The sequence below is a fragment of the Delphinus delphis genome, chromosome 3, assembly GCF_949987515.2.
Source record: "Delphinus delphis chromosome 3, mDelDel1.2, whole genome shotgun sequence".
In the NCBI taxonomy this organism is placed as follows: domain Eukaryota; kingdom Metazoa; phylum Chordata; class Mammalia; order Artiodactyla; family Delphinidae; genus Delphinus; species Delphinus delphis.
Genome location: NC_082685.1, coordinates 116847391 through 116873488, shown reverse-complemented (window position 1 = coordinate 116873488; position 26098 = coordinate 116847391). Strand labels below are relative to the sequence as shown.

Here is a 26098-nt window from a genome sequence, read left to right as displayed (position 1 = left end):
CTCCAGAGTTTGCCACGAGGGGTCTCCGAAGACAGGAAAAAAGGAGCCTGAGGAGAGGAGACTTACTGGACATTCTGTGATAGAGTTCCCTGCCTCCACACTATATCGTTTTGTAAATAAGATAGTTATGTTTTCCAGTTTGTTATTTTTCTAAAAGAAGAGAGGATGTGTGACCAACAGTTTTAGCCTAAGTGGATGAGGTTCGATGTCTTTGCCATCACTGATCCAAATAGGTAACCTAAGAACAGAGCTTCAGTTGCTTCTCTCTCAGTCCACTTTGGCTTCCACTAAGGAATCTGAGCAATATCTAGACTGAGAATCAGATACCTTTTATGTCACTTAACAGGGTGCTTCCGTTTGCTATGGGATAGAGTGCAGGTGCAGGAGGGAGGCATCTGGATCCCAGAGCCGTGGGGTCACGAAGCTCTGTGGGAGCATCCTCAGCCTCTGCAGTGGTCCTTCCAGGAGAGGGAAAAGCTTGGGTGTCGGGATACCCACGCTTGACTCCTGGCTCTCACATTCTCTTGCTGTGTGGCCCTGGACAAGTCACTTAGCCTTTCTGAACCTTAATGTCTATATCTGTAAGGCAGGGGTTTGGAGTAGATCCATCCAAATTCACATTTCTCCAAACCTGGATTACTGGCTGTAGGCCTTCTAGTTGGACTGGATCTCCTCACCCCTGATGGCTCATTTCTAGGGCTTGGGGCTCCCTGCCGTACACCTTCTTGCTTCATTTCCCCACCATCTTCTAACTCCCATCTAGATGCCATCTTAGTACGGAAGCCTTCCTAAGCACTCCAGTTACTCCCATGAGCACTTCTCTCTCCTGGGTCAGAGTGGGGCCATCCTGCTCTTTTTGCTGACCACTACCCCACAGTTCTAGGGTCATGCCAGGGTCAGCACTCTGTCAGGATTTGGTGAATCGAATTATACCCGATCATGAAGTAAAACACGGCCTCTGCCCAGTCATTCGTTCTTGTTCTCACATTGGCTTCTAGCTCCTTCCAGACTTCTTTGACTCTTCGCTCTCCTGGCTTCGTCCTGGCCGGAGGTCTTTTTCTTTCATTCGAGCGTGCCACCTCTTTCTTTTCCTGTTTTCTTAACTTGTGAAAGCCCCTTAGATTATCTCCTGTTTCAAATCCTAGAGATGACTATCTTGATACATTGATGAGAGGAGAGCTTGCCAAGAGGAGTTGCTTTTTACAGTGTCACATGTGGTTATAAATCACTGGAACTTAGGATTTAAAGGGGCCCTTAGAGGAGCTTCTGGAGAGGTCAGCCCTCCCCCCAACACTAGAATAGTCTGTAGAACGGAGCTTCCCAAATCTGCTTGGTGATCAGAATCATTGCTTTTAAATCACAGCTTTCAACCCTGGCTCTAAGGTTCTGACTTAGTAGGTCTAGACGTGCGGGGGCAGCCATGTGTAATTTTCACAAGCACCTCCGGTGCTCCCTGTGGCCAGCCAGGACCAGGAGCCCCCAGGCTAGAACTGCTGACAGCTGGACCCTCAGCTCCTGGTTTCACACCGCCTCTACAGTGCGGGCAGCCAGCCTCTGGGAACGTGCTTTCAGCCCCCTTTCAGCCAGCCTCTGGGAACGTGCCTTGACTCTACAGTGCTTGAAACTATTAGCTGGATCTAAAACCCATATTTGTAGGTAAAGTCATTTATTTAATGACTAGATTAAATCAGGTACCTGTTTAATAACTTCTTCTCGGGTATTTATGAACAGGTAGAATCAGCTTATGGGGGATACCTTTATGCAGCTATTTAAACATATCTGAGGATAGCTCATAGTCTGAATCAGTATCTTTCCCTGTCTGCCTCATTTGCAAAGTCTCTTTTTAATGATTCTGCATCCATTATTCAATTAATAGTACTCTTTTCAAAACCTTGAACTACGATTTCCATTAAGGAGACCTTTTCTTCACACTGTCACCCCACGGACGAATAATAAATAAATGCCGAGCACCCCCCTGTAAGAAAGCACCGGATTCCATCTTGAAACCTGATTTCTGACCACGTGGGAAAGCTGAGAGTGATGTTTACCATCGTGGGAGTGAGCCCCAGCTGCTCTGGGGCTGGGCCCTTCAGGGAAGACTCCCCAGAGGTGGTGGTGTGTCTCCAAGACCTGAAGGAACATAGGAAGCAGCCAGGAGGGGACCAGTCTTCTAGACAAAGGGAGCAACATATGTAAAAACCCAGAAGGACCGGGTAGAACAGGTTGAAACATCCTAGCTACGGTTTGTGTGACTATGGTGTAAAAACGGCATAATTTATGAGGTGTGTCCCAGCACTTTGAGCCTCAGAACGTCTTTCCAACATTTCCTCCCAGAGCCCTGTGGCTTCTGTGGCTCATACAGAGCCTCGCCTCTGAGCAGTGCTGCTGTCTCGTGATCCACATGAGAGTCCAGGGGGCAAGGGCAGCTCGGGGACCCATTTCCCGCGTCTGAGAGGAGAGAACTGACCACTGGAATTGTGGTGGAGGGTATTCCAGGGTCCTGCTATATGATGGACACCTGTGTGTAAAAAGCATGTGGTTTTGGCCCAAAGAGCGTTCAGCGTGGTCTGGTTCTTTGCTCTCATCTGCTGGAATAGGGCCCAGTGATAACAGAGCAGTATTCACTCCCTAGAAATCGCTTCCAGGCACCCAGAGGTGTCTCCCTCATCTTCCCCTCGGCTCTCTGGGGTGGGTGACTACCTTTAGCTCCTTTATTGTCTGCAGCCAGCAAGCCCTTGTGATAACGTGAGACCTTGGAAGTCCAACAGTGCCACAATTTGTCTCTGGGACTCTCCTCTGATAACGTGGAAAGAGAAATACAAGCCCCAGGCACCAGCAGCTGGCCGGCTTCCAGAGCCAAAACTGAATTAGAAACTCATTAAATACTTCGAGCCAGTTAGGCTGGCTGGGCCGTGCAGCGGCTGGGAAAGCTGGGAGCGGAGGAGGGGACGGGGCGGGTGTCTCTGGTTGGCAAATGGCAGGCTGCGCGCCGGGCAGGAAACAAGACAAAACAGGGCCGCCTTGCCTGTCACCCAGACGTGTTTGTGAGTGTGCTCGTTTAGCACAGTCACATAATGTATGCTAATTGCTATATTTCCTTTATTTTTTCCACTGGAAACGCTCCGTTGGAAAGCTTTGAAACCAAAGAGGCGGCGCAGAAATGCCCAAATGTAGACGCTACAAAAAAGGGAGGAGGAACAAAGGGAAACGGGGGATGTGGGTTTACAGAATGGCTTAGCATTCTGGCTCTGTGAGCACCTCCCTCTCCCACGCAACCTTATGGAGAATAAGTAAGCAGAAGGGTCTGGTTTCCTAGTCCGAACTTTGTTAGTTGGATTTTTTTAAACAATGGAGTGAACATAGAGGTAGCAAGACGAAACTCCAGAGTAGTTCTCACAGCTTCCAGTAAATGTTAATAAGAAAGCACGGGCTGGTTCTCTCTCTGCGACCCTTCTGGCCAAGCCAGAAATGCAGAACTGAGGAGGGCACGCAACTGAGCCCACTTAAATAATTATCCATTAATAGGAAAGACTCTCTCAGTACCTTGTTTTTAACATGTCAAACCATGTGACTCTAGTGTCCCATTAGATATCCTTGAATGACTGTCATTCTTTAAATCAAGTAAAAACAGACCAACATATTAAAATAATGGCTTTTCTAATGAAGCTTATCAGAGTGCACAGACATTTTATATTGAAAAAAATGGGCTAGGGAAGAGAATAATGTATTTTCTTCATCAGTGACATCAAAATCCCAAGGGTTGTAGTATCGATAAGTGAACGTCTTGTCTTTACCCCAATAACCCTTAATTTTTTTATCATTAAAAAATGTAATTTATTTTTTTAAAGCAGTTTTGGAGACATGAGACATTTAGGAAATTTCATAATGAATTTGATTGGTCTGATAGCAAGACAATGTAGATATTTTCTGGAACAGTATAGAAAACACATCAAAGCATCAGATTATATCCTTTCAGAGTTGTAAGGAAAAAGTGGCATAAATTTAAGCATCTTTTTCAGATGTTTTAAACTTCCTGTAAGGCTTTTTGTCCCAGGATTAAACATTTAGCCACACTGCACAAAAGATACTGGATACATGGTCAAGTGCCTGTGTGGGGAGGCCTCTATTTTATACACAGAAATCCTCTTCTGGCCCTTTTCCCCCCAAGTCCTGGTTGTCTGAGGGCAGATTCCTTTTGTGAAGCCTAAAGTTGTGAGAGAAAGAGCATCCTCTTTGTCTGGGGCTGGTATTCTGGCCCAACTTCAGTTAGGAAGTTGCCTCCAGAACCACATCCAGACCCTGATCCAGAAGCGTTTCTCTGAAAGAGGGAAGACATCCAGCAGGTCCTGGAACCTCTTCATGGAAAAAAGTTAAGGCTTTAAAGGGAGGATGGTATTGGATTTGCCTGGAGGCAGGATGAACAGTGGTCCCTTTTCTTCAGTGTGATTTGCAGAATAACTGTCCAGGCTGCAGTAAAGCCCCTGGTACTTGGTTCTCTGTATAGGAGAACCTCGTACTGAAGATTCCAAAACCCGGATTGGGAAGAGCCAGGAACCTTCTAGTGCACTTGTGCAGCCCCTGGTCGTGACCAGCACACTCCAGGCTCTCACCTGTGCTCCAACCTCACAAAATCGAGTCAGTGGTACCTGATACAACCTTCGTGTACCCAGCTGACCTTTCTAGCTTCTCCAGTGACAGCCTCTACTCCAAAATAAATGGGCAGGTGTTCAGAGTGTTGTTTTCTGGAGCAGAATTTTATGTTCTTTCTTTCAGTTATACCCCAGGGCTCCAGCAGAGGACGCTCTGGGGAACCTGATTCTGTCTGTTCTCCAGAGCCAGCTTACCTGTCGACATTTTCTACTTGGGACAAAACATACTCTCAACTCACACTCTTTTGTCTGTGAAAGGACAAAGAGTAATGCATTCTAAGAACTTTGCTTAGCATACACGTGGAAAGTGCATATATTCCATGTGTATAAATACATAAAAATTAACCAATAAAGAATAATACAAGAGGGCTTCGCTGGTGGCGCAGTGGTTGAGAGTCCGCGAATAATACAAGATAGGAATGTAGAAAGTGATTTTATGCATGCTAATTTTCTTATGAGAACCTGTTACTTCTCACCGAAATTAAAACCTGGAGATTCTCTTAAAAGCAAGTTTTCCCAAAGTCCCCAATTTACCTTCGTCTTTGAACTTATTCTAAACTGGAATTTCAGTCTTTCTTAAAAGATGATTGAAGAGGGTAGAATTTGCTTGACTGACTGACTATCTGTTAGAATCACTTTGCATCACAGGGTTTGGACTTTTTTTCAGGAGAGCTACCTCTGTTGGTTCAGAGTACACTTAACACTGCCTTGAAAATGCCCCTTAGCCAGATTTGATTGAATCATGTCAAAAACCAATCTCTGCTAAGTAAATATTAATTAATTATATGGCCCTGAATTTAGTCCTTGTTTCCTACATTAAATTTTCCTAAGTCTGCAGATGTAGTCAGTCATTCAGCTACAGTCTCCCGCAGAAGGTCAAGTGTGGTTTGGCGACATAGAGTGGTACCCCACTGATGGTGACCTTGTGAAGACCTTGTAGACGAATAGAAAATCAAGATGGAATCTTCCTAATGATGCCCTATGTTAATTCTTTAAGGAATCATAAGAGGGTGGCTGAACGACCAGAGGCAAAATTCAGTGCACTGGTGAAAAATATGAACACAACTCCTGACATCCTTCTCCTGCTGCTGCCTGTTGGAACAACACACACAGAGTAGAGAGGATAACATGGGAGCAGCTGGGGTGGTGGTGGAGGACACTTACCTCTCCTTCACTTAGAATAAGAAAAGGAGGGGACTTCCCTGGTGACGCAGTGGTTAAGACTACACACTCGCAATGCAGGGGGCCTGGGTTTGATCCCTGGTCGGGGAACTAGATCCCACATGCATGCTGCAACTAAGAGTTCACAAGCCACAACTAAGGAGCCCGCCTGCTGCAACTAAGACCCAGTGCAACCAAATAAATAAATATAAAAAAAAGAATAATAAAAGGAGCAAACTAAGGAGGAAAACATGTGAGCAAAGATGTCAGTCTGCTGGGGCCATTTGTCAGAGCACGGCAAGGGATCGAGGTGAGCAGAAATCATGAAAGACTGGCTAGGAGCCACGGGTTTTCTAAAGAAAAGTCCTTTACAAATGGAAAGAGTGCGCTCCGGAATCAATGAGATGTGAGCAGAGCGTCTGAGTCAGAGAAGCTGAGGACCAGGCTGTTAAGTGAAACTTCACATCCTGGGTCAGCAGACAGGGCACATAACTGAGGGCAAAGAACAGGAAAGCAAAGAGGAAACACGGCTCTGCCCCCGGTGTGCTGAGCATCACCCTTCAGCCCTAGGAGAGGGAAGACCCAGGTCAATCAGAATTGGCTGTACTTTTCCGGGCAGCCCAGGCACCAACCCAGGACGGGACAACACAGGCACATGTAAAGGAGAAATATACAGATGCTGGGCGGGGCAGCCATTTCCGCACCCCCCTTTCTGAATGAGGCAGTGTATACATAAACAGAACTAACACAAACAACAAAATGACAGCTCCCTTGGGTTGGGCTAAGGCTTTATGCCAGGTACTTTAAGAGATATGACCAGGTTTACTCATAGCAGCTGGAACACAAGACTGTGTATCCACCTTCTCATTACTTACTACAGATGGTGGCAGTGGAGGCATCACTTCAGCTAAGGCCAGATCTCAGGTCCCTTGAGCCTCATACTTCCAGGTCAGGATCTTGACCTCAAGAAGTCCCTTCCTGGCAGATCACCAAGCTATTTGCTGTGCCCCAGCCGGACGCTACTACTGCGGGTTGCATTGCCCCCTCGGGACGTTACCAGGAAAAATTCAACTCCTGCTGTTTCTCCCTGGTGTATGGCTAAGAGCTACCAGGGGATTAGTAATTATTAGTTAGTACGTGTGATATATGTTATGTCAGCTATTTTTTTCTTTTTCTGTTTCCTTTTCAATAGCCAATACCAAAAGGACTGATTTAATTTTTGTTTTTAAGGCAGCTGGCTTTGAGGTTGAATCGTGTGATGATTTGGTTCTGAACAGTAACAGATGAGGGTGAAAGGTCAACCATTTCCCTGGATTTGATCAATGGCAGAAGTTTGATGGCAAATTAAATGCCAGATAAAACTGTCAGATGATTCTGAGAATCGATACTGACTGGGGAAAGTCGTTTGAGCCTTTAATGATCACACTGGCTCCCAAGGGAAATAATTCTAGAGTCTGTTCAGACCTTAGGGTAGTAATGCGTGAAATCAATGTGAGGATGATTTAAAATAAGATCACTTATTATGCTGTTATTGAGCAGTAGCACATTCAGCATCTACACTGTCTAATTTCTCAAAGAAGGGACCACAGAACCAGAATTGAGACTGCAGAAATGCAGAGTCCCAGGCCCCACCCAAGCCTCCTGAATCAGACTGCCTGAGGGTGGGCCATGCAAGTCTGCATTTTATTAAGTCTCTCAGGTGACTGCGGGGAATATTACACCCTGAGAACTGCCAACCTAGAGTCTTTTCCCTCCACCAGGCAGATGTCTCCCAGACAAAAACTAAAGCCATGCCCCCAGGCTAAGCATAGTATCACGGCAGTGGATATGTAGGTCAAAGTGCGTATGCTTTGGGTTGAATTTGTAAAGCAGGTATCAGTTATTACTGGATGATTTAATGTATTTGCAATATTCTGCCTCGACTCTCCTCTGTGTGGAGGTGGTTTGAGTTTGCAAATCAGGACAGCACTGCACTTATAGGTCACGTCAGGGGCTGGGGCTGAAGGTGAGCAGAGAAGTCGGTGGTACCATCACTTCTCTCGAGTTTTTCTCCATCACCTTCACCAGCTCTTTCCGCTTTTGCCCACCCTTTAAATAGTGGCATTCCCCAACACTGTTCTCAGCAAAAGGCTCTTTCTCCAAGAGCATCACTTAAAATATGCTGATGCCTCCCTGATCTGTGCTTATGGCCCAACCTATGGCCTCAGCATCAGATCCACGTTTCTGCCTGCCTATTGGACAGAGCCACCTGGCTCTCCCATGGGAGAGACCTCAAATTCAGCGTGCCCCAAATCGAACTCACTGTCTTCTGTCTTCCCTCCTCCCGTTTAAAATGACTTTTGTGGCTAAGAGCCTGGGCTCTGGACACTAACCACCCAGGTTTCCATCCTTCATTAATATTCCCTTGGGCTACTGCTTAACTACCCTGTGCCTCATTTTTATCATCTGTAAAATGGGATTAATGACTTCCTCATAGGGTTAATGTGCAGATTAAATGCGATAACCGCGCATAAATAACTTAGGTCAGTGCCTGACCTGGGGCAGGTTTCAGTATATCTTAGCCATTTTTATTATTCATTCCTTTATCAAATATTGATTGAGCTCTCTGCTGTGTGTCAGACACTACTTCTGACTTACGTTTCCCAAATTAGACACTTTCAAAATTCCAAGTCTCCCCGTGAAACTCTCTTCCCTTCAGGGTAGGTATAGCATCCCATTCGTGCTTTAATCTCAATGCTAGTTTATGAAGGTAGCACTAATTTGCCCAAATTAAACTTTAGAAAGGTGTGTTCTCTAAGTAATTCACATTGTCTTAATAAACAGGGGATATAACATCTCTTACAAAGGCAAGCAAAGACCAGTAGGATTAAAAAACATTCTCCGAAACCTACTCTGATCTCAAGAAAGTGAGGTCTAATTGTTGAACCATAGGAAAGTGTCATTTTTGAGTTAAAAAGTAGCTAATATTGGCAATCTTATGGTTTAACCTCATAATTGGTAGGGTACCTGGAACATGGCAGGTATCCCTCAATACAAAAAGAATTTCCAAACCTGGGTCCCCAATTCTGGGAGTATTCTATAATATACTAAGAGAAATGTATCTCAGATAAACCTTATTTTTAAAAAATAAGGTTTCAGACCTTGTAGACTCCTAAAACAATCTGAGAAGCATTGGGAGGCAGTGACAAGAATGGGGATCAGGATTCAGACGGGCTAGATTTAAAACCTAGTTCAACAGCTTATTTTATCCCTGTGTTGCTGGATAAGACGGCTAACTCTTATTAGACAACCTGCTTCATCAGCTTCAATTTCGCCATCCGTAAAAAAGGAATCATAACAGTTGAACTTTGTGATGCTCTGAGATAACATGCAAAGTAGAAAAGATTTTATAAGCCACCAAGTGCATAACAATGAAAGGTAGTGTTGGTATTTTAGCACCTACCCCCAGACAGAACTGTCTACAGTATGCATAGGAATTGCCTTTGGCAGCTGTACAAATACAACAGTCACCTATCATGGGCCTCTGTGCCTCTGAGGCTCGGCTTTCTCTCCTGTAGAGGGAGAAGAGTGGGATGCAATGTCGCCAGGGCTCCTTCAGGTCCCCCCATTCTATGGGATGAGGAAATTCTAGTTTCTTCTTCCACAGGGCTGGCAAGTCCTTCTCAAGGCTCATGGGTAGGAGGTTCTCTCCTTGGCCTGCTCGACTCCTTGCATCTCAGAGGCAGAAGGGACTCCTGTCTTATGCCTGAGGAGCATATGCGTATTTTTCTTTGTCTGCAGCAGGTTTTGCTGAGAACAGGGCACTCAAACCTCCCACCTCGCTGTAGCCCAGGGGACTGGGTTCATAGACTTGGAACACCTTCATCAAGGTTTAAATGGGTGAGCACAGAGGAAGGCGCTTTGCAAATGGTAAAGTGCTAGATAGATGTTGATCTCTGGAGTTGGCGGCCCTGACAGGTTAATACATCGCCCTTCACTTTTTTTTTTTTTTTAAATCTGTAGCATCTGTACATTTTGAAGAAACAACCTTCAGGTTATCTTATCACCCTCAGCTGGTGCCAGCGTTGGGTGCTACTGTTTCCCCGTAGATGCTCTCCAGGGAGCCAGACTTTCATCAACACCGTCTCTGAGATTCATTTCTACTTCTTTCAGCCAGAGCATAAAATAGGGGGAAAGAAAAAGGAAACAAACAGCTTTCTTTCACTCTCTTCCACTTCTAACCCTTGATAGCCTGGATTCTCATCCCTCTGCCTTCAGACCCTTAGAAAAGGGAGTGGGGAAAGGGAAGAAGTTTACCTAGGAGAGCAGGATTGGGTAGGAGAAAACCCCGAAGAGAGGATTTAGAAAAACGGTGCACTGTGAGAACCCTGCAAAAGGAATAGACCTTTTGTCCCTGGCATCCCATTTCCTCACGAGCTGTGCTCCTAGTGTGAGCAGCTGGAACAGGATGGGAAGGAAATGCAAAAGGAGGCTCAGCCCGCCCCCAGGAACAAGGGTGCCTGCACCTTTGTGCGGTGAACGTGCTTGGGACGAGGGAGCCTCGGAAGCCTGGGTAATTTGGGTTGTTTGCTTATCTGGGCATCTAAAGGTCAGGGAAACATAAAGCAGAAGATGGCAGAGAACCCAAGAGAATGATGGGGTGGAAGGACCAGCAGGTACATGAAAAACCAAACCAAACCAAATGACAATAAAAAAGAAAGATAGTTCGGTCCAGAAAATGTAAAGAAAAATAGGTATTAGACTCAAATTCCATTATAACTAAATTCTCTGTAATGCAAAAGATATCTGTAAGTTTTTGAAAAAAAAACCTCCCAAGCAATGATCAACTTATTTAAATTTAAAAAATTATTTGTGAGGGGCTTCCCTGGTGGCGCAGTGGTTGAGAGTCCGCCTGCTGATGTGGGGGACACGGGTTCGTGCCCCGGTCCGGGAAGATACCACATGCCGCGGAGCGGCTGGGCCCGTGAGCCATGGCCGCTGAGCCTGCGGCCTCTCCTGTGCTTCGCAATGGGAAAGGCCGCAACGGTGAGAGGCCCGCGTACCGCAAAAAAAAAAAAAAAAAAAAAAAAATTATTTGTGAAGTCTCCTGAACTTGTTTATAATGGAATTTGAGTTCTTATTCTCTTAAAAAAAACAAACACTGAAAATTTGGGGAGTGACATGACACTCAGGAACATACATCGGTGTTGAAACAAATGCAGAAACAGAAAAAATGTATTTCCAGTAGAAAAGAAACACCATTTCCAGGAATTTCAGGGGTAAGGTGGGAGAGAACTGGGCTCCGATTGTGCAGCAGAAACAAAGAGGGAATTGGCCTCGGGGTGTGTGGGAGGCCAGTGTGCCCGCTGGAAGGGTGAGTGAGTGAGTGGGCAGGCATTGGCTGACCAGTGGCTGACCCAGGCTGCGTGTTTACTGCTTACAAAGGAGAATCTTGGCATCACAACTTGAAAACCTTTATTTTGGACGAGGTGGATCAGGAAAAGAGGGAGAAAAGGATAGCGTCACAGCCTTGGCCACGAGTGGCTGCATGGCGTGTGACATGGGCCCTAGTCCTGCTCTCCTGTAGTGTCTGTGAGGCCTTGGGCAAATCATTAGACCTCAGATATTTGGTCCATGAAGAGGGGAAAAGAATATTTGCTCCCACCACTTCACAGGAATGTTATGAGGATTAAACAGGGCACCACTACCCACAGGACAAAGTGCTTTGGAAACTCTGAAGCCGTCTACAGGCAGAAGGGTTTACTGCTGTGTTCTTGTGATGGGCTCTCTGGCAAAGAGTTGGATGCTCTTACTTCCACTCATTTGCCTCCTATTTTAGGTGTTTTTTTTTTTTTTTTTTGCAGTATGCGGGCCTCTCACTGTTGTGGCCTCTTCCATTGCGGAGCACAGGCTCCGGACGCCGCAGGCTCAGCGGCCATGGCTCACGGGCCCAGCCGCTCCGCGGCATGTGGGATCTTTCCGGACCGGGGCACGAACCCATGTCCCCTGCATTGGCAGGCGGACTCTCAACCACTGCACCACCAGGGAAGCCCCTTTATGTGTTTTTTGATCCAGGTGGGATAGCGGGAAGCACACAGAAGGTGCTCCCACACCTGTGTGACCTGAAAACCAGCTCGCAGGGTTGGGTCATGCTTCTGCTGTCTTTCCCCCCTTGTTCCCCCTTGCCTCTGGGACACCCTGCCTGGAAAGGGTCCTCTTCCCAGCCCCAGGCTGCAAGCTGCAAGAACAGACAGATGAGAAAGATAAGGAGTTGATTTTGATGTGTGAGAGCCCCTGGGGAATCAAACTCCCTCCAGCATTAGGAGTTTTACTGCCCTGGGGAGGGGATCTGTGTCGTCTCCCTGACAGCTGGTGTCCTGTGGTCTGCACTGACACGTTGGAGGTGAGAGGTTTCCTCTTTGAGAATACACTTTGGTGAAGAGGTAGAGTTGGAGAGCTCTCATTGCTGTCATTTTCTCTTTCTTTCCTCCCTCCCTCCCTTCCCTCTGAGGAAAACAGACTTTAACCTCAAGCCCTTCTGTGCTTGTGGGCTTTTCTTGATCTACCAAACCTTACCTTTAGTTAAATAATCACAGCCCTTCTCTACCCCACGCATTTCCCTTTCTAACTCTAGAATCTTCTTTAACCCTCTAAGATTTCTGCTTCTGCACATTGGACCTTTTGGTAGTGCTAAATCATTATATCAAATTCCTTTTCCAAAAAGAGTCCACTCTGATTTTCACCAGGGCCAGGGGCTGGAGGACTTGTGGGTGAAGACAGGGCAGCGGCGGGAGCTGGCGGAGGAAAGGGCAGGGCTGGCGGGCAGAGGGCTCTTCTTCTCCCGTCCCAGTTACCGGTCCGTCCCTATCAGTGGTTCAGGACCCTTCTCCTCACTGCCCCCCGATACTGAATGGATACAGAAGCTATCTTTATTCTTCATATCCGTTTCTTCATTATACTCGCAAGAGTTCATTTTTTAGGAAAAGCAAGTTGTAGGGATAAGGTTCTGGATTGCGATCATTAATGGAAATGGAAATTACATAGTCATCCCCAAGATATGCAGCTATCATTCCTCTTAAAGACAATCTGAAAGGTTTTAGCATTACTGGTTATTATTGTCATCAAGGATTTTCTCCCATCTCTTAGCGCCCCTGCAGCTTGGGTCCAGCACTCTCTCCTTTGCGCTCAGCTCTTTCATTAAGCGGCTGCCTGCCTGGGCGGAGACCGTGGCTGGTGTTGGCCTGGCAGCGGAGACGCCACAGCCTCCTAGGCCACTGTGTTCTGGGGCCGACGTGTGAGATGTGTGTGGGAGACAAGGGGAGCTGTGTGCCGGCGAGAAGGCTCTGAGTTTTATGGGGCTTGGTTACGGCTGTTCCTCAACAGTGCGTGTCTTTTAATTTAGCCACGGTCGGACCCTTCTGAAACCAGGAGAGAGCCTGTGTCTGTGCGTGTCTGTGTGTCTTTAGATGAATATTAACTCTGTGGAGATAAGACCCTATAAGCGTCCTAAAAATCAAATACCTAGAAAATGACGTTTTGCTTTCAGAGATTTCAAAGTCACCTGGATACAGTAAAACGTAAACCACTAAAACAGCCCAACCTTACAAGACACATAGATTGAGTTAATCTGTCAGAATTTCAGTAATTAAAAAAGGGTCCAACAATAGCTGAAAAATACAGGCTTATTTGAGTTTTAAGCATAGCCTTTGGGAGCCCACAGACAAAAGTCTCATTGTGTGTGAGGCCCTGCTGCTTCAGGGGGTCCCCAGGCCTTCCTCTTTTGATTCCGAGGTGCAGCACACCCCTTTTTGTCACATAACAGTCCCCCCCGCCCTCCCTGCCGCCCAGGATTGAGCCTTCACAGTGACCCTGAGTTTTGTGGGGAAGCCCTCAAGGACCTTTTTTTCTTATCACGGCAGTAAGTGACACAGTCAGTCCATCCCAAGCCCCCGCTTCTGGTGCCCCCAGACCAGTGCTGAGGAGACCTGACTATTCATCCGGGCTGCCTAATGGTTTCCCTGTGAGCTGTTTCTGGAGAATGCAGGCGATAATGGCAAAGAGAGAGGCTGCAACCGCGTTGTCTTTCTCTTCTGGGAACTTCTTTTCTGAAGCAACTGAATGAGACCTCTGCAGGCGAGGGTGGTGGCCTCTCCTTCAGAATGCCTGGCCTGTTTCCCAGTGTGAAACATTCCCCAAATATGCAACTTCGTGAGCGTCGCAGCAGCCCGAGCCCAGAGCCGCCTGCGGCCAGGAGAGCTGGCACCCCACTGGGATGTGGGAGTGCGGGCATGGCTTGCCCGGGCCCCTCGTGCAGGCCCTGGGTCTGCCAGATGCCAGGAAGGCCCGGCCCCTGCTTACGTTGTCGGTCGTCTGGGGCGAGAATCTGGCCAACAGTCGGCTGTGATGAGAGCTTGAAGCTTCTCTCTCTCTCTCTTTAAATCCCCTTCTTCATTCAAATCCCATCCTGTAAAAAGGCTTTTGTTGAAGGAGCAGCCATGGCATCTTGGTGCATGTCTGTGTCACTGCTGTCCGTATTTCCAAAGATGGGCAGAGAAAACGTCCTTGGTTGAATTCCTGAGCCAACAGGTCCAAAAACTGACTTGGAAGGAGTAGAGGTAAACGGCAGCTGTCACGTGGCGTTTGTGTTGTTTGCAAGTGATGAAGCCAAAGAGGAAAGGAACTTCTTGAGGATGGTAAGAACCCCCTTCCAGGGGGCTTGGCAGGAGGGTCCTCACTGCGTGTCTCGGGGAGGGGGTGCTGGGCTTTTGTGCTTGGACTTGCATTTGGGAGGGTGCAGCTAGCAGGGTCTGGGCACTGTGTAGATCACTTAGGAAAGAGGAGCTCTGGGGAAGGAGCTGCTTCCATGTACCTCGCTGGATCTACTTTTGTGGGTTCCTACAGAGCATAGCCATGACCACAGCCCCACCTTGGCATTATGCTGCCTGAGGCTTTGGGTGCCAGAAGGAGGCACATCCAAAGTACGATCGAGGAAACGAACACTCACTTTTCCTTAGTCTTAAGCTTTCGCGTAATTTCACCTCAACTTAAGCACCTCTGAAGCTCCTGAAGTCTTTGTTTCGAGGAGGCCACTGATGGAAGGACCTAGAAAAGGGACGGTTTTCTTGTTTTGCTGATTGTCGTTTTATCGTTTGCTTAATTCAGTTTGATGTTCTTTCGCTTTAGCTTGAAATGCACATGCTCGTCAAAAGCAAAAACAACTAAGCCAAAAAGCCGTGTCTAATAAGTTACAGGCTTGAGCGTCCACAGTAAACAAATGTTCTTTCCCATGGCTTAGTTGGATTATTTTTCCTGAGGCTTTAGTCCTTCACCTGCTCAAACTGTGTGACACTGTTCTGTTTTGGAGTTTCTTCACTTCCAGGCATTTGTAGTAAAACGTCATGTCCCTTCCCTTAACTTTACCCTCTTTTATGTGGGTGTTCTGTCACCTTCGCTTTTTTTTTTCTTCTTTTTGCCAATATTCTTCTCCTCATGCTTTCTGAGTTCTTGCTTCTTTAAGCACATCTCTGATTTTATTCCTTTGGATTTTTCCCAAGCTCTCCCTTTGGCATTCGATGTCTGCACCATGTCTGTTTTTCCAAACCCTCATCCACAGAGCAGTGAGGCGGAGGGCTCAGGAGCCTGGGTGCAGGTCCCAGCGTGACCACTTCTTAGTTCTGTGACTTGGGGCTCGTTAGTTCTCCTCTATAGGCTTCACTGTCCTCAGCAGTAAAAGGGGATAATCATGGTACCTCTGTCACAGAGCTCTTCTGCGGACTAAATGAGTTCGTACTTTGAGGTGCTTGGAACAGTGCCTGAAACGATTATTTACTTTGGGCTTTTTCCATTTCTAATGTGGGGGTTTACTGGTAAATATTAGCTGTTAGCAAAGATAAGACAATGGAGGAAAATGGGCTTGTCAATGTGGTGGTGGTAAGTATTTCAAAATATTCTGTTTCTGTAGTACTTCTGCTCCTTGATGATATAAAGGAAAAAAGCCCTAGCTAAAGCCACCTTCTTTTTTTTTAACCTCTTTATTGAGATTCAATTCACACACCATACAATTCGCCCCTTTAACATGCGCTTTTCAACGGTTTTGATACACTGCATTAATAATTTTTTTTCATTTCTGGTAAAATATATATAAAAAACGAAATTTGCCATTTTAACCATTACTAGATGTACAATTCAGTGGCATTAATTACATTGACAGTGTTAGGCAACATCACTGCTATTCCCAAAACTTTTTCATCACCCCAAAGAGAAACTCGTACCCATTTAGCAGTAACTTCCCCAATCCCTCCCCCTGCAGCCTCTGGTAAATCTCATCTGCTCTCTGACTCTGTGAATTAGCCTACTCTAGATAGTTCATGTAAATGGAATCATACAATTATTTGTCCTTTAGTGTCTGGCCTATTTCACTTGGCATCTTTTCAAGGTCCGTATTGATGTATGTATCAGAACTTCATTCCTTCTTATGGCTGAATTATGTTCCGCTGCACGGATAGACCATAATTTGTTTTCCAGTCATCCATCGGTGGACACTCGGGTTGGCTCCACCTTTTGGCTATTGTGAAAAGTGCTGCAGTGAACATGGACCTACAAGTCTCTTTTCAAGTTCCTACTTTCAGTTCACCTAAAGTGGAATTGCTAGGCCATAGAGAAATTCTGTTTTGGCTTTTTGAAGAACTGTTTGCCTGGAAAGCAGTTGCTTTCTGGCCATCCTCTCTTGTATATTCTCCGTTGGTGTCTGTCTCCCTCAGATTCTATTCCATTTCCTCCTGTCACCAGTGCTTCATTGTCCTTCCTTTTCTACCGTCCCAAGCACATGTCTCCCAGCCGTGTGTCTGAGGGACACCCCTCTGCAGCTCTGTCCGTCACCCACTGCCGGAGCATGTATCACCCACTCTGGCCATACATCCGCTTGATCACTTTCATCTCATTGTCTGAGGAGGGAGACGCTTGTAGAAGGTCATCCGTAGACCGTGCTGGCCACATGAAGTTCCTAAATCCTTTCGGGTGCGGGGAGCCAAAAGCCCCGAAGAATTTCAGCCCTCCTCAGACAGGCTCCTTCATCCTCACGTCCCCTTGCTTTCATGGTCTCCATCCACTTTGCTTGTCTTTTTTTTTTTGGCCACCCTCTCCAGAGGGAGAGTTGTTCTCCCATCTTTATTTGCTCACAGTTTCTGCACTTTTCTATGAGCAAGTGAATTAATGAATGAATCCCCCAACAGACCGTAAGCCTGCCTCAGACAGACATTCTGGTTGTTGGGCTAATTGTTAGCTGGGGTTTCTGGTATGTCATTCATAGTAAGGCTCCTAGTTAATCTCAGCGCTGTTCTCACCAGAAGAAAGGCTGATACGGAGAAACATCCTCAATTACCATGAGAAAGGAAATGTCAAGAGCCCCGTTGAGTTTTACTGGCATCCACCCCTTGTCTCAGATGAAAACCGCCCTTAACGCGCAGAGGCAGCCTGGCGATCAACCCTGACAGCTAGAGGGTTGTGAGAGCCCGTGGAGCCCCGGACCATCTTGTTTGGTGACACCAATTGTGTTTCCCAGGACAGTGGGGAATCCTGGAGCCCTGGGCGGCAGCGCCTCTGCTGTCCCAGAAGCAGGCGGGGCGGTTTTAATTCGGAAAAGCTATAGGTCTCCTCTTTTGTCTGTGTTTTTGTGCCTGCAGGACAAAAGATCCTTCATCACAGAAGTGACGTTTTAGAAACAGTGGTCCTGATCAACCCCTCAGATGAAGCAGTCAGCACTGAGGTAAGTATCTGGCTCCGCAGGGCCTCACACAGTGGACGGAGACCCAGCTGATGAGAGGGGCTGGGCAGGTGGCCAGAGAGGGACAAGGGAGAGACAGGTTCTGGGTCCAGGGATGCTTCCATACCCCTAGTCAGTGGCTGGTTCTCTGCATCAGTACCACCCGAGACTGCCCCTTTCAGTAAGGACGGAGTGGAAGATGCTGGCCAGAACTGGAGTATTTTGTAGAGGTGAAGCGGGTGTGGAATGTGGGGGTATACCTGGAGGGTGTGCTGCTGGGATGGAGTCTGGCTGGGAGATAGCAGGGGAAGTAGACTGCAAGCCTTCGGGCTGAGACCTTCATGACCCAAATTTGGAGAATAATGGCTTCTCAGATGCAAGCCTCCTTCAGAGCATCCTGCCCACCCCCTTAGCACTGTTGAAAGGCAGGGCAGCACAGCTGCCAGGGGCACGGCCTCTGCTGCTGGACTGCCTGGGTTCTGCCACTTATTAGCTGGCGGCCTTGGGCAAGTCATTGACCATCTCTTTGTCTCATTCCACCTCTATAAAATGGAGATCATAATAGCACAGACATTTAGTTTTGTGTCCAGAAGTGTCAAGTGCTTAGAACAGAGCATGGCATATGACAACCGAAACATATATGTTGGCTTTTCTCAGTAGTAATATTTTTATTACCACCATATGAAATTGTTGCCAGAGAGAGTGGGTATTTCAGAGCCTACTGTAAGGTAGGAACTAGGCTGACGCCAAGAATCCCTGCTCACCCAGGGTAGAAGAATTGTTTCACCTCCGTTTGCCACTGTCTTTACTGCAGTTTGGTACCTTTGAGATTGAGTTGCTTCTTGGATGTTAGTTAGAATAGCCACAGGCCCAGGGGCCTGCACCATCCACAGCATCTCTTCTCCCACGCTGAGCATCTCTGTGACTGTAGCTTGTTTTTCAAAATTGAGATATAATTCACACGCCATAAAATCCATCCTTTTAAAGTATGTAGTTCATTGGGGTTTAGTCTATTCACAGTATGGTGCAACTATCATCAGTATCTAATTCCTGAATGTGTCCATCAGCCCCCTAAACCCCAAGCCCATTAGCAGTCACCCCCATTCCCCCAACCACCGGCAACCACTAATCTACTTTTTGCCTCTGTGGATTTTCCTGTTCTGAGCACGTTATTTCAGACAGTGGAATCGTATGATATGCGGCCTTTTGTGTCTGGCTTATTTCACTTTACGTAGTGTTTTCCAGAGGCATCTACATCGTAGCCCATATCAGTGCCTCATTCGTTTTTATGACAGAATAGTATTCCAATGTATGGGTATACCACTTTTATTTATTCATTCATCAGTTGATGGACATTTGGTTTGCTTCCACTTTGTGGCTCTCATTATATAGCCTGTTTTGATCCCATTTCATCTGCTCCAGATGAGCAGGACCTCTCTGACAATCCCTGAAGGTACAAGGTGAGGCAAGTGATGGGCTAGCAATCTGTCTTTGGCCATCAGGATCAGGAAGTAGATACAACTTGAAAAAAGCTGGAGGTTGAATATATGTGCAGGCAGATTGCCTGGAACAGCTGTGAGAAATGAAGAAGGAAAAAATGAGGAATTTCTTTAAGGAACCCAGGCTTGCCTGTGGAGCAGATGGGGCTGGAACAATTACTTCGGTACATGTGCATTTCCCTGGATCCTGGGGTTCGTGGGGACCGTGGGTCACGTCCTGTTTACTTTGCATCCCTCCCTTAGTGCCTAGCATGATGCCTGGCAGTCACTTTGTGCTGAACTGAGTTGGGCTCAGAATGAATAACCTTGGTGCTTGGAGTGGTATTTCTGCTGAAGGACAGGCTGGCTCCCTGCCACTTAAAGAACAGAGAGTTCTTTCGTGCAAACCGTTTACAATTCTATTTAAAAGATTCCCAATCAGGGCAGCCTTTTGTTTATGTTCAAGTTCAACGTTAGGCACCTTGCTGATCCCATTGGAGACTGCTTTGGGAGCTGTGTGTTCGGTGTATGGCTTGGCAGGAAAGGGGTCCTGGGTGGGAGGGGCTGACTTGGGACCCTAGCTGGAAACCTATGTTTCCTGAGGCAGCAGTTGGGAGACCTGGACTGTACTTGGTGAGTCAGCCTGTGAGATACTCATGTCTCACGGACTGCACGCTGCTAGTAGGCACAGCTGTGCAACAAATGATTGCCAGCTGTGGAGACTGCTTTGAAAAAGACAAGGAAACTGAGGGGAGAAAGTTAACTCCTACTACTGTCTTGGTGGTGGCCAGATTTGGAAAATGGCATTCATGGGCAGCTGGTGACCACAGTCATTGGCTCTGTCCAGCACCCCAGGGGCAGAGTGAATACCGGGGAACGCGTAATTCTTGTTGGTAAGAAACTTCAAGAGCTCCAAGGGCCAGCCTGATCCTGAAGGTGGGATTCCAGCGCCCCCCATGGCTCATGCTCCCCGTGCTTTGTTTCAGGTGCGCTTAATGATCACGGACGCCGCCCGACACAAGCTGCTCGTGTTGACGGGGCAGTGCTTTGAAAATACCGGAGAGCTCATTCTCCAGTCCGGCTCTTTCTCCTTCCAGAACTTCATAGAGATTTTCACCGATCAAGAGGTAGGCTCCTGTCTGGGAGTATCCAAGCTTTACAGTTGCTCGGTTATTGTTGTAGCCTTAGGCTGATCTTTGAAAGGGTGGTGGGAGATAGGAGGCTGCAGGGAGGGGGTGTTGCACGCCTTTGAAATAAGCAAAACCGCGTGGTGCAGTGCCCTGCAGTCCTGTGGCTCATCTCCCAAGGAATTTAGAGCACTCATCTATAATTAATTGGAACCATTCTGAATGTGCCCGAGATACAGATGGAGGGGGGTTGGTACAGTCAGCATTTTACAGATGGCAGAGGTGATGGAGAAACTTGGAATGACAGAGTCCAAAAGAAAACCCAGGTTTCCTGTTTTCTGAAAGAATACTCCAAAGATCTCTTGGATTTTGGGTAGGATTTAACTGCCCTGATCTCTTTCAGTGCATGTACTTACTTATCCTGGTCAAATAATTTCTGATTTCTCTTACTTTTAATGCCTGGCCCCAGTGTTTGAACTTGGGCTGCTTGAATAGCCCAAGAAAGGGAGGCATGTAGGAAAACGGGGTGTGTCTATGGGACATGTCCATGCCCCAGGAGAAGGATGGTTAAAATAGCTGGACTGAAGTGTGATCATTAATATTGCTAACGAATATATCTTATTCAAGGATGATACATGTGAAGTTTTGAAAATTATAGGATACTAGTGGTATTTGGTAAAATCAGATCAAACATTTGAATTTGGTTATTTCTGCTTGCGAATTTATCTGGTTGGGAAACTTCTCTTTGCAAAATAATGCGCCTCTGGTCTCCTAGTTAGAGCGACAATTCAGGGCTGTCACCATAGCAGCTTGGGGCTGCCCGTAGCTGATAGCAGGTTTCTACATGGAGAGGTTGAGGGACGTGCTGACAGGAGGAGTTGCCACATCTATTTAAAACCATCTTCCTGAGAACTTCCTGAGATGGCGGCGTCTTAGTCCCGTGGATGTTGGGAAGGGCCATCTGTCTTTCTGCATTTAATCTTCCTTGGCCCCGAGAGTCACTGAGAGGCCTCTGTGTACTTTCCATCATTGGCAAGAGCTGTAAATAAACTGCCCAGCTTCATTAGGTTCACCTGGAGGCTTTGTGTAGAAAGACTGGTCGGATGACATCACTGTTTCTCCACTCACTGGGGAGGAATAAAAAGGAACATTTTTCTCCAGCTTTCAGAAGTTATGATGTCATCTGGGTCCCGAGGCAGATAGCCCAGGCTCCCCGCCATGGTGAGAAAGGGCCCAGGGCTCCCTCACAACCTTGTTTGATTGCATTGAGATTCCCAAGCCAGAGCTCTAATTCTCACTCTCCCTGCTGCCCTGAGATGGGTGTGTGATCACTGTATTGTCAGAATCTTACACAAGATTGTGTCCCCAGGTTCGTGTTCTGCCCAGGGCCAGCTGGGCATCTGTCTGGTAGCTCAGAGGTCACACCCACTATCAGCACCTTGGCCTGGGCAAGGGGAGAGGGCTGCAGAGGCCTGGAAACAGCCCCATGGCCCAGTACCGGGTGGGCGGTTAACTGGCTTGCTCTAGGTTCAGTTCAGCCCTGAACCCTCAGCTCATTTACGTGAACACAGGTGCCTCTCCTACATTCCGGTGCAGTTCCACAGTTAGTTTCTAGTGGTTGGTTTCTACCCGCATGTCATTGGTTTGTCTTTTTTTTTTTTACAGTAAAATAGAACAGAGGACATATGTAAACAAAAGGGTTTGTCATTGCCAGAATTTTAAATCTGGAGGTATCACAATCCACCCATCTGGACCCCAAATAATACCTCTCTCTCTGTCTTTAACTAAGGCAGTGTCAGTAAGGTAGTGTTGTGAATATTGCTGCTTAAATCATTTTTACTAGCCCACAGAAGTAGAATTTTAGCACAAGGGACTGTGCATATATCAGAATTTACCACTAATTACAGAAGAAAAAGAAACAGCTTTAACTGGAACATGGGAGTTCCGTGCAAGGGCTGAATTCTAATCACTGAGGCGTGCTCGGAAGGGCACACATTTTCATTATACCAGGCAGGCATTTTAAAGGCCAGAGGCTCTGTCATATTCTCCTCTGCCGGCCCCGTAACCCCCACCCCGATACTTTGGGGAAGTAGTGCTCAACATACGTTAAAAGATCTCTAGAACTTTCCCTTACAGACTAGATCAGTGGTGTCAGGGGTGCTGGGGGGAGACACAGGGTAGAATTCACTCACTTCCCCTTGTCCCAGCCAGAGTACCTGGGCCTTTACCTCTTTTACATTCTGGACTTTGGAGAAAAGATGCCGTAGCCAAAGTGGGTTGGAAACCACCGGAGCAGGCCAGTGGTTAGCAGGCTTTTAGAGCCGTGACTGCCTACTGTTGCCTTGGGAGAAGGTTTTGCGTACAGAATGACTCAATAACTAAGGGATCTTAAAGGCCGTTTGATGGCTACTCTTGCTCCTTTTATTTAGTCCTTGAAACATACTAGTCACTCCAGAGAAACCAGAAACACAATTTGGCAAAACCAAAAATGACACTTTTTTTTTAACAAGAATAGCTAAAAATAAATGGACTGAAAAATACAATTATCAGTGCATTTTGAGCTTCAGCTTTTGTGAGTCATTGGAGGTCAACGACAAAACCAGAGCCTACAGATAGAACAGTCATCTGGCTAACCCATCCCTCCCTGAAATCTGAGGATGGTGAAATCACCATCTCCTGGGGACATTTTTCATTCTCTCTGTTAGAAAGTTTTTCCTCATTTGTCTCATCGTATCTTCATGGAAGGAATGTGATCCCTTTTCCACCTGACAGTGTCTTAACACCCTTCACCAGTGCTGCCAATTTTTTTCCCCTCCAGATTAATCATTTTCATCTACTCAGTGTTCTCCATGAAACAAGATATTAAAAGTTCCTTACATTCTCTGGTCACTGTCCATTGGCAGGAAGCGGGGGTAGGGTGGGGATGGGGGAAACTCAGGAGCTCATTCTTGGCCATGTTTCAGTGCCTTGGCGTTATCGGACAATTAGATCTAGGAGTCCAGAGCTCGGGGAACTAAGAGTGGGCTAGAGACATTAATGTGGAAGCCATCAGTACATTAGAAAATAGATGAAGTACTCTAGAGGGAGGAATGTGTTAGAAGAGAAGGGGGCCCAGGTCTAGCGTTTAGAGGTTAAGGCCAAGGAGGAGGAGCGAGCAATTTCAGTTTGTTTGTTTTTGGTCCAGTTTCTCTAAAATGCTATGACTCACACTGGACACCATACTCCAGGGGTCACTGACCAGGTTAGGAGTGTGAGGGTCAGTGACTTCTACAGTTTTCAATACAATTTTCTATTCAATAAGTCTAAAACTAACTTTTGACCATCACCATCCACAATTAAATGTCAGTGAAGAAGGGATGCAGGCTCTGAGAAGCTCTGTAATTAACACAGTTTGGGGGGGGTTCCCTTTAAGAAAAAGAAAACAAAATTATTAATACACAATTAAGTACAGGACTTTGGGAGGGGACCAGGCCGCTGAGGAGCCTGGAAATTTAAACTTCTTTAGCTTTATGATAAATGCACTTGACTGTCAACTAAAATCCCTGAGTCTTTTCCACGGATATTGTTGAGAAGCCCCATCTCCCAATCCTGCTTTCCCAGCTGGTTTATTGGACTTTACATTTATCCCTTTAGCATACCTCTGTTAGAGGTGACTTAGTCATCGTCATCCCAATGTCAATGGCTTTCCTAGATGTCTTAATTCTGCCGCCCCACAATGCCTAGGTCTCCTGTTTTCATGCTGTCCGCAGATTTGATAAGCATGCCTTCACCATTTTCATTCACGTCAATACCAACAGGACATAAATGAGCCCGTCGCAGACCTCCCTCCAGGTTGACATGGAGCAGCAGAATTTATATGGCTGGCTAGGACCACCCAGTTCTACTGTCACACCGTGCAGAGATCCTGTTAAACATCTTGCTAAAACCCAGATACGCTGTCTGCTGTATTTCCTCATTAGCCAAGCAAGTAATCTAACCACAAAAGGAAATGTAGTTAGTAGGCTATGGTTTAGAAATTGCAATCTTATTTCATTAATATTATCTGCTGTAAAGTCATTTATTTCCTATATCTTCCTTCCTCTTCCAGTATGCCTGCATCTAATTAGAAAAGGTAATTAACAAAGAGGACTATCTTTGCCCCAAACAGTATTCCTTCTGGTCATGTCACCCACCGGTCTTTGTAAGAACAAGGGGAGGGTAGCAGAGTCAGTGTGCTTGAGACGTATTAGTGGGCTCTGGTCACTTCCCAAGTGTCCACTTCAGGAGGACAGCACGTATTTAACTGGCCAAGTTCAGTGAGGTTCAACAAACATCGACTGAGCCTGATGATGTGCTGGGGAAACAAAGGTAACAGAGATAGAGAAGACGTGTTTCTGCCTATTCAGGAGCTTTTAGTATAACGGGCTCTACTAGCTAGCATTTATCATGGTGATGATTTGCAAACCCTTTTAGAGGAAGCCTCAGGTCCCGAGTCTAGGACCTACTCACAGGTCCCCTTGTCACTGCTCACATTGTTGGCTCCTCCTCGTTGCTCTCGCCTGTCCCTTGGTTGAGTGGGCACTTGTGAGACCCGGTCTTTGCCCTTGAGGCCCTGTCTCTCCAGTGTACGTGCTGGCACAGGTCTGGAAGCCGGTTCTGGGGGGATATCGGGGCTTTGTTTCTGCTGTGCTGCTCCAAGGCCGCAGCGCTTGTTCTTCCTCCTCCTCCCGGACCCTTTCCATCTGTCTCTTTCATGACGGGTTCTCTCCAGCCTGAGACTGTGTTCTTGTCTCATGCACAGTGCGTTGTTGCTTAAAGGAACCGGATTTTCCCTCTGTGGAAAAAAAAACCTGTCTGGCAGCGCTGACTTTTGTTTTCTGCTTTCTCTTGTACGTCATAGCTTTCCATTCACCAGCCTCTTTGCTGTTTTTCAAGGCCCTTGACTTCCTCAGAATTCTGCACAGCTTTGTTTCCTTTGGGGGGGTCATTTCCTTCGTTTCATAGAAACTCTCTGGGTAGAGGTGAAAAGATGGAAAGTAAGGAGGTATTCCACAAGTCCTTTTACCTTCTCCTTGATGTTGGTGATTACCTACGTCACATAAAAAGAGCTAGTGACTGAACACCCCCTGCACACAGCTGGACCATACCTTTACCTGCCACACCCCTCAGGGTAGAATTTCAAAAATTAAAATGAACTAAACTTAATTTTTGCATTTCACTATTAAAGACTCAGCAGTTTGAGTTATCCTGGATTTCTCCTCAAAAATGTGTTATAAAACATGAATAGTTTGCATGTGCTCTGTGTGAAAATTAGGACTGACACAATTGTAACTGTTCTATAGTGATGGTGATGTGGGTCTATGCTAATTATTGGACAGGAAACCATAGTTGGTGCTGAGGTTTGCTTTGGTCAGCAAATATTTGAGCAAAGACTCCCCCATGGATGGCTACCATTTGCTGTTTATCAGTTTTCTTAGCTTCCAAAAGAGTTGATTCTTATCCCTTTTATAGAAGATCATCAAGTCAGAGGAAAACAGCAAAGTCAAAGAAAGTCTTATTGTTTTGTGACCCTTCACATAAAATGTAGGACAAATAGGCTAACAGAACAAAAATGGCTATTCTACTGCAGTCTAACGTTGGAAAATTCAGATTTTATAACCCTTCTAAACATTCATACTAGTAGCCTCAGAACGCTGGTATCCAGGAGGTTGTATGAGACAGAGAAAACCACTCCAATACTAGAAGGGAAGAGTTTAGACCCACTGGCTCAGGGATGCCTGGACCAAATGAAATCTTTGCTTTGCCCTCATCATTTACCATTAAGGACACAGAGCTCTTTTCACTGGAAACGCTGAGCCGATTTACGAGCTTTGCTGTTAACTGAAGGAAGAAGACTGGAGTTTATGGCATGATTCTCCCTCACTACCTACTAGGCATAGGGCCATAATATGGAGTGAGAAAGAA

The 26098-nt window shown here is 46.5% G+C and overlaps 1 protein-coding gene across 2 annotated transcripts in view; it reads left to right on the top strand.

The window, feature by feature from the left end:
- MAP1B (microtubule associated protein 1B) overlaps positions 1-26098 on the top strand; it is a 93878-nt gene that overhangs the window by 51536 nt on the left and 16244 nt on the right. The window contains exons 1-3 of one of the 2 annotated variants that reach the window (XM_060009337.1): positions 14346-14482; positions 17471-17553; positions 20015-20155. In XM_060009337.1, the coding sequence (XP_059865320.1) occupies positions 20024-20155 (132 nt within the window). In that variant the 5' untranslated portion in view covers positions 14346-14482; positions 17471-17553; positions 20015-20023. Of the gene's footprint in view, positions 1-14345; positions 14483-17470; positions 17554-20014; positions 20156-26098 lie in introns of those variants that run through there. The other variant, XM_060009336.1, reaches the window with a different exon arrangement.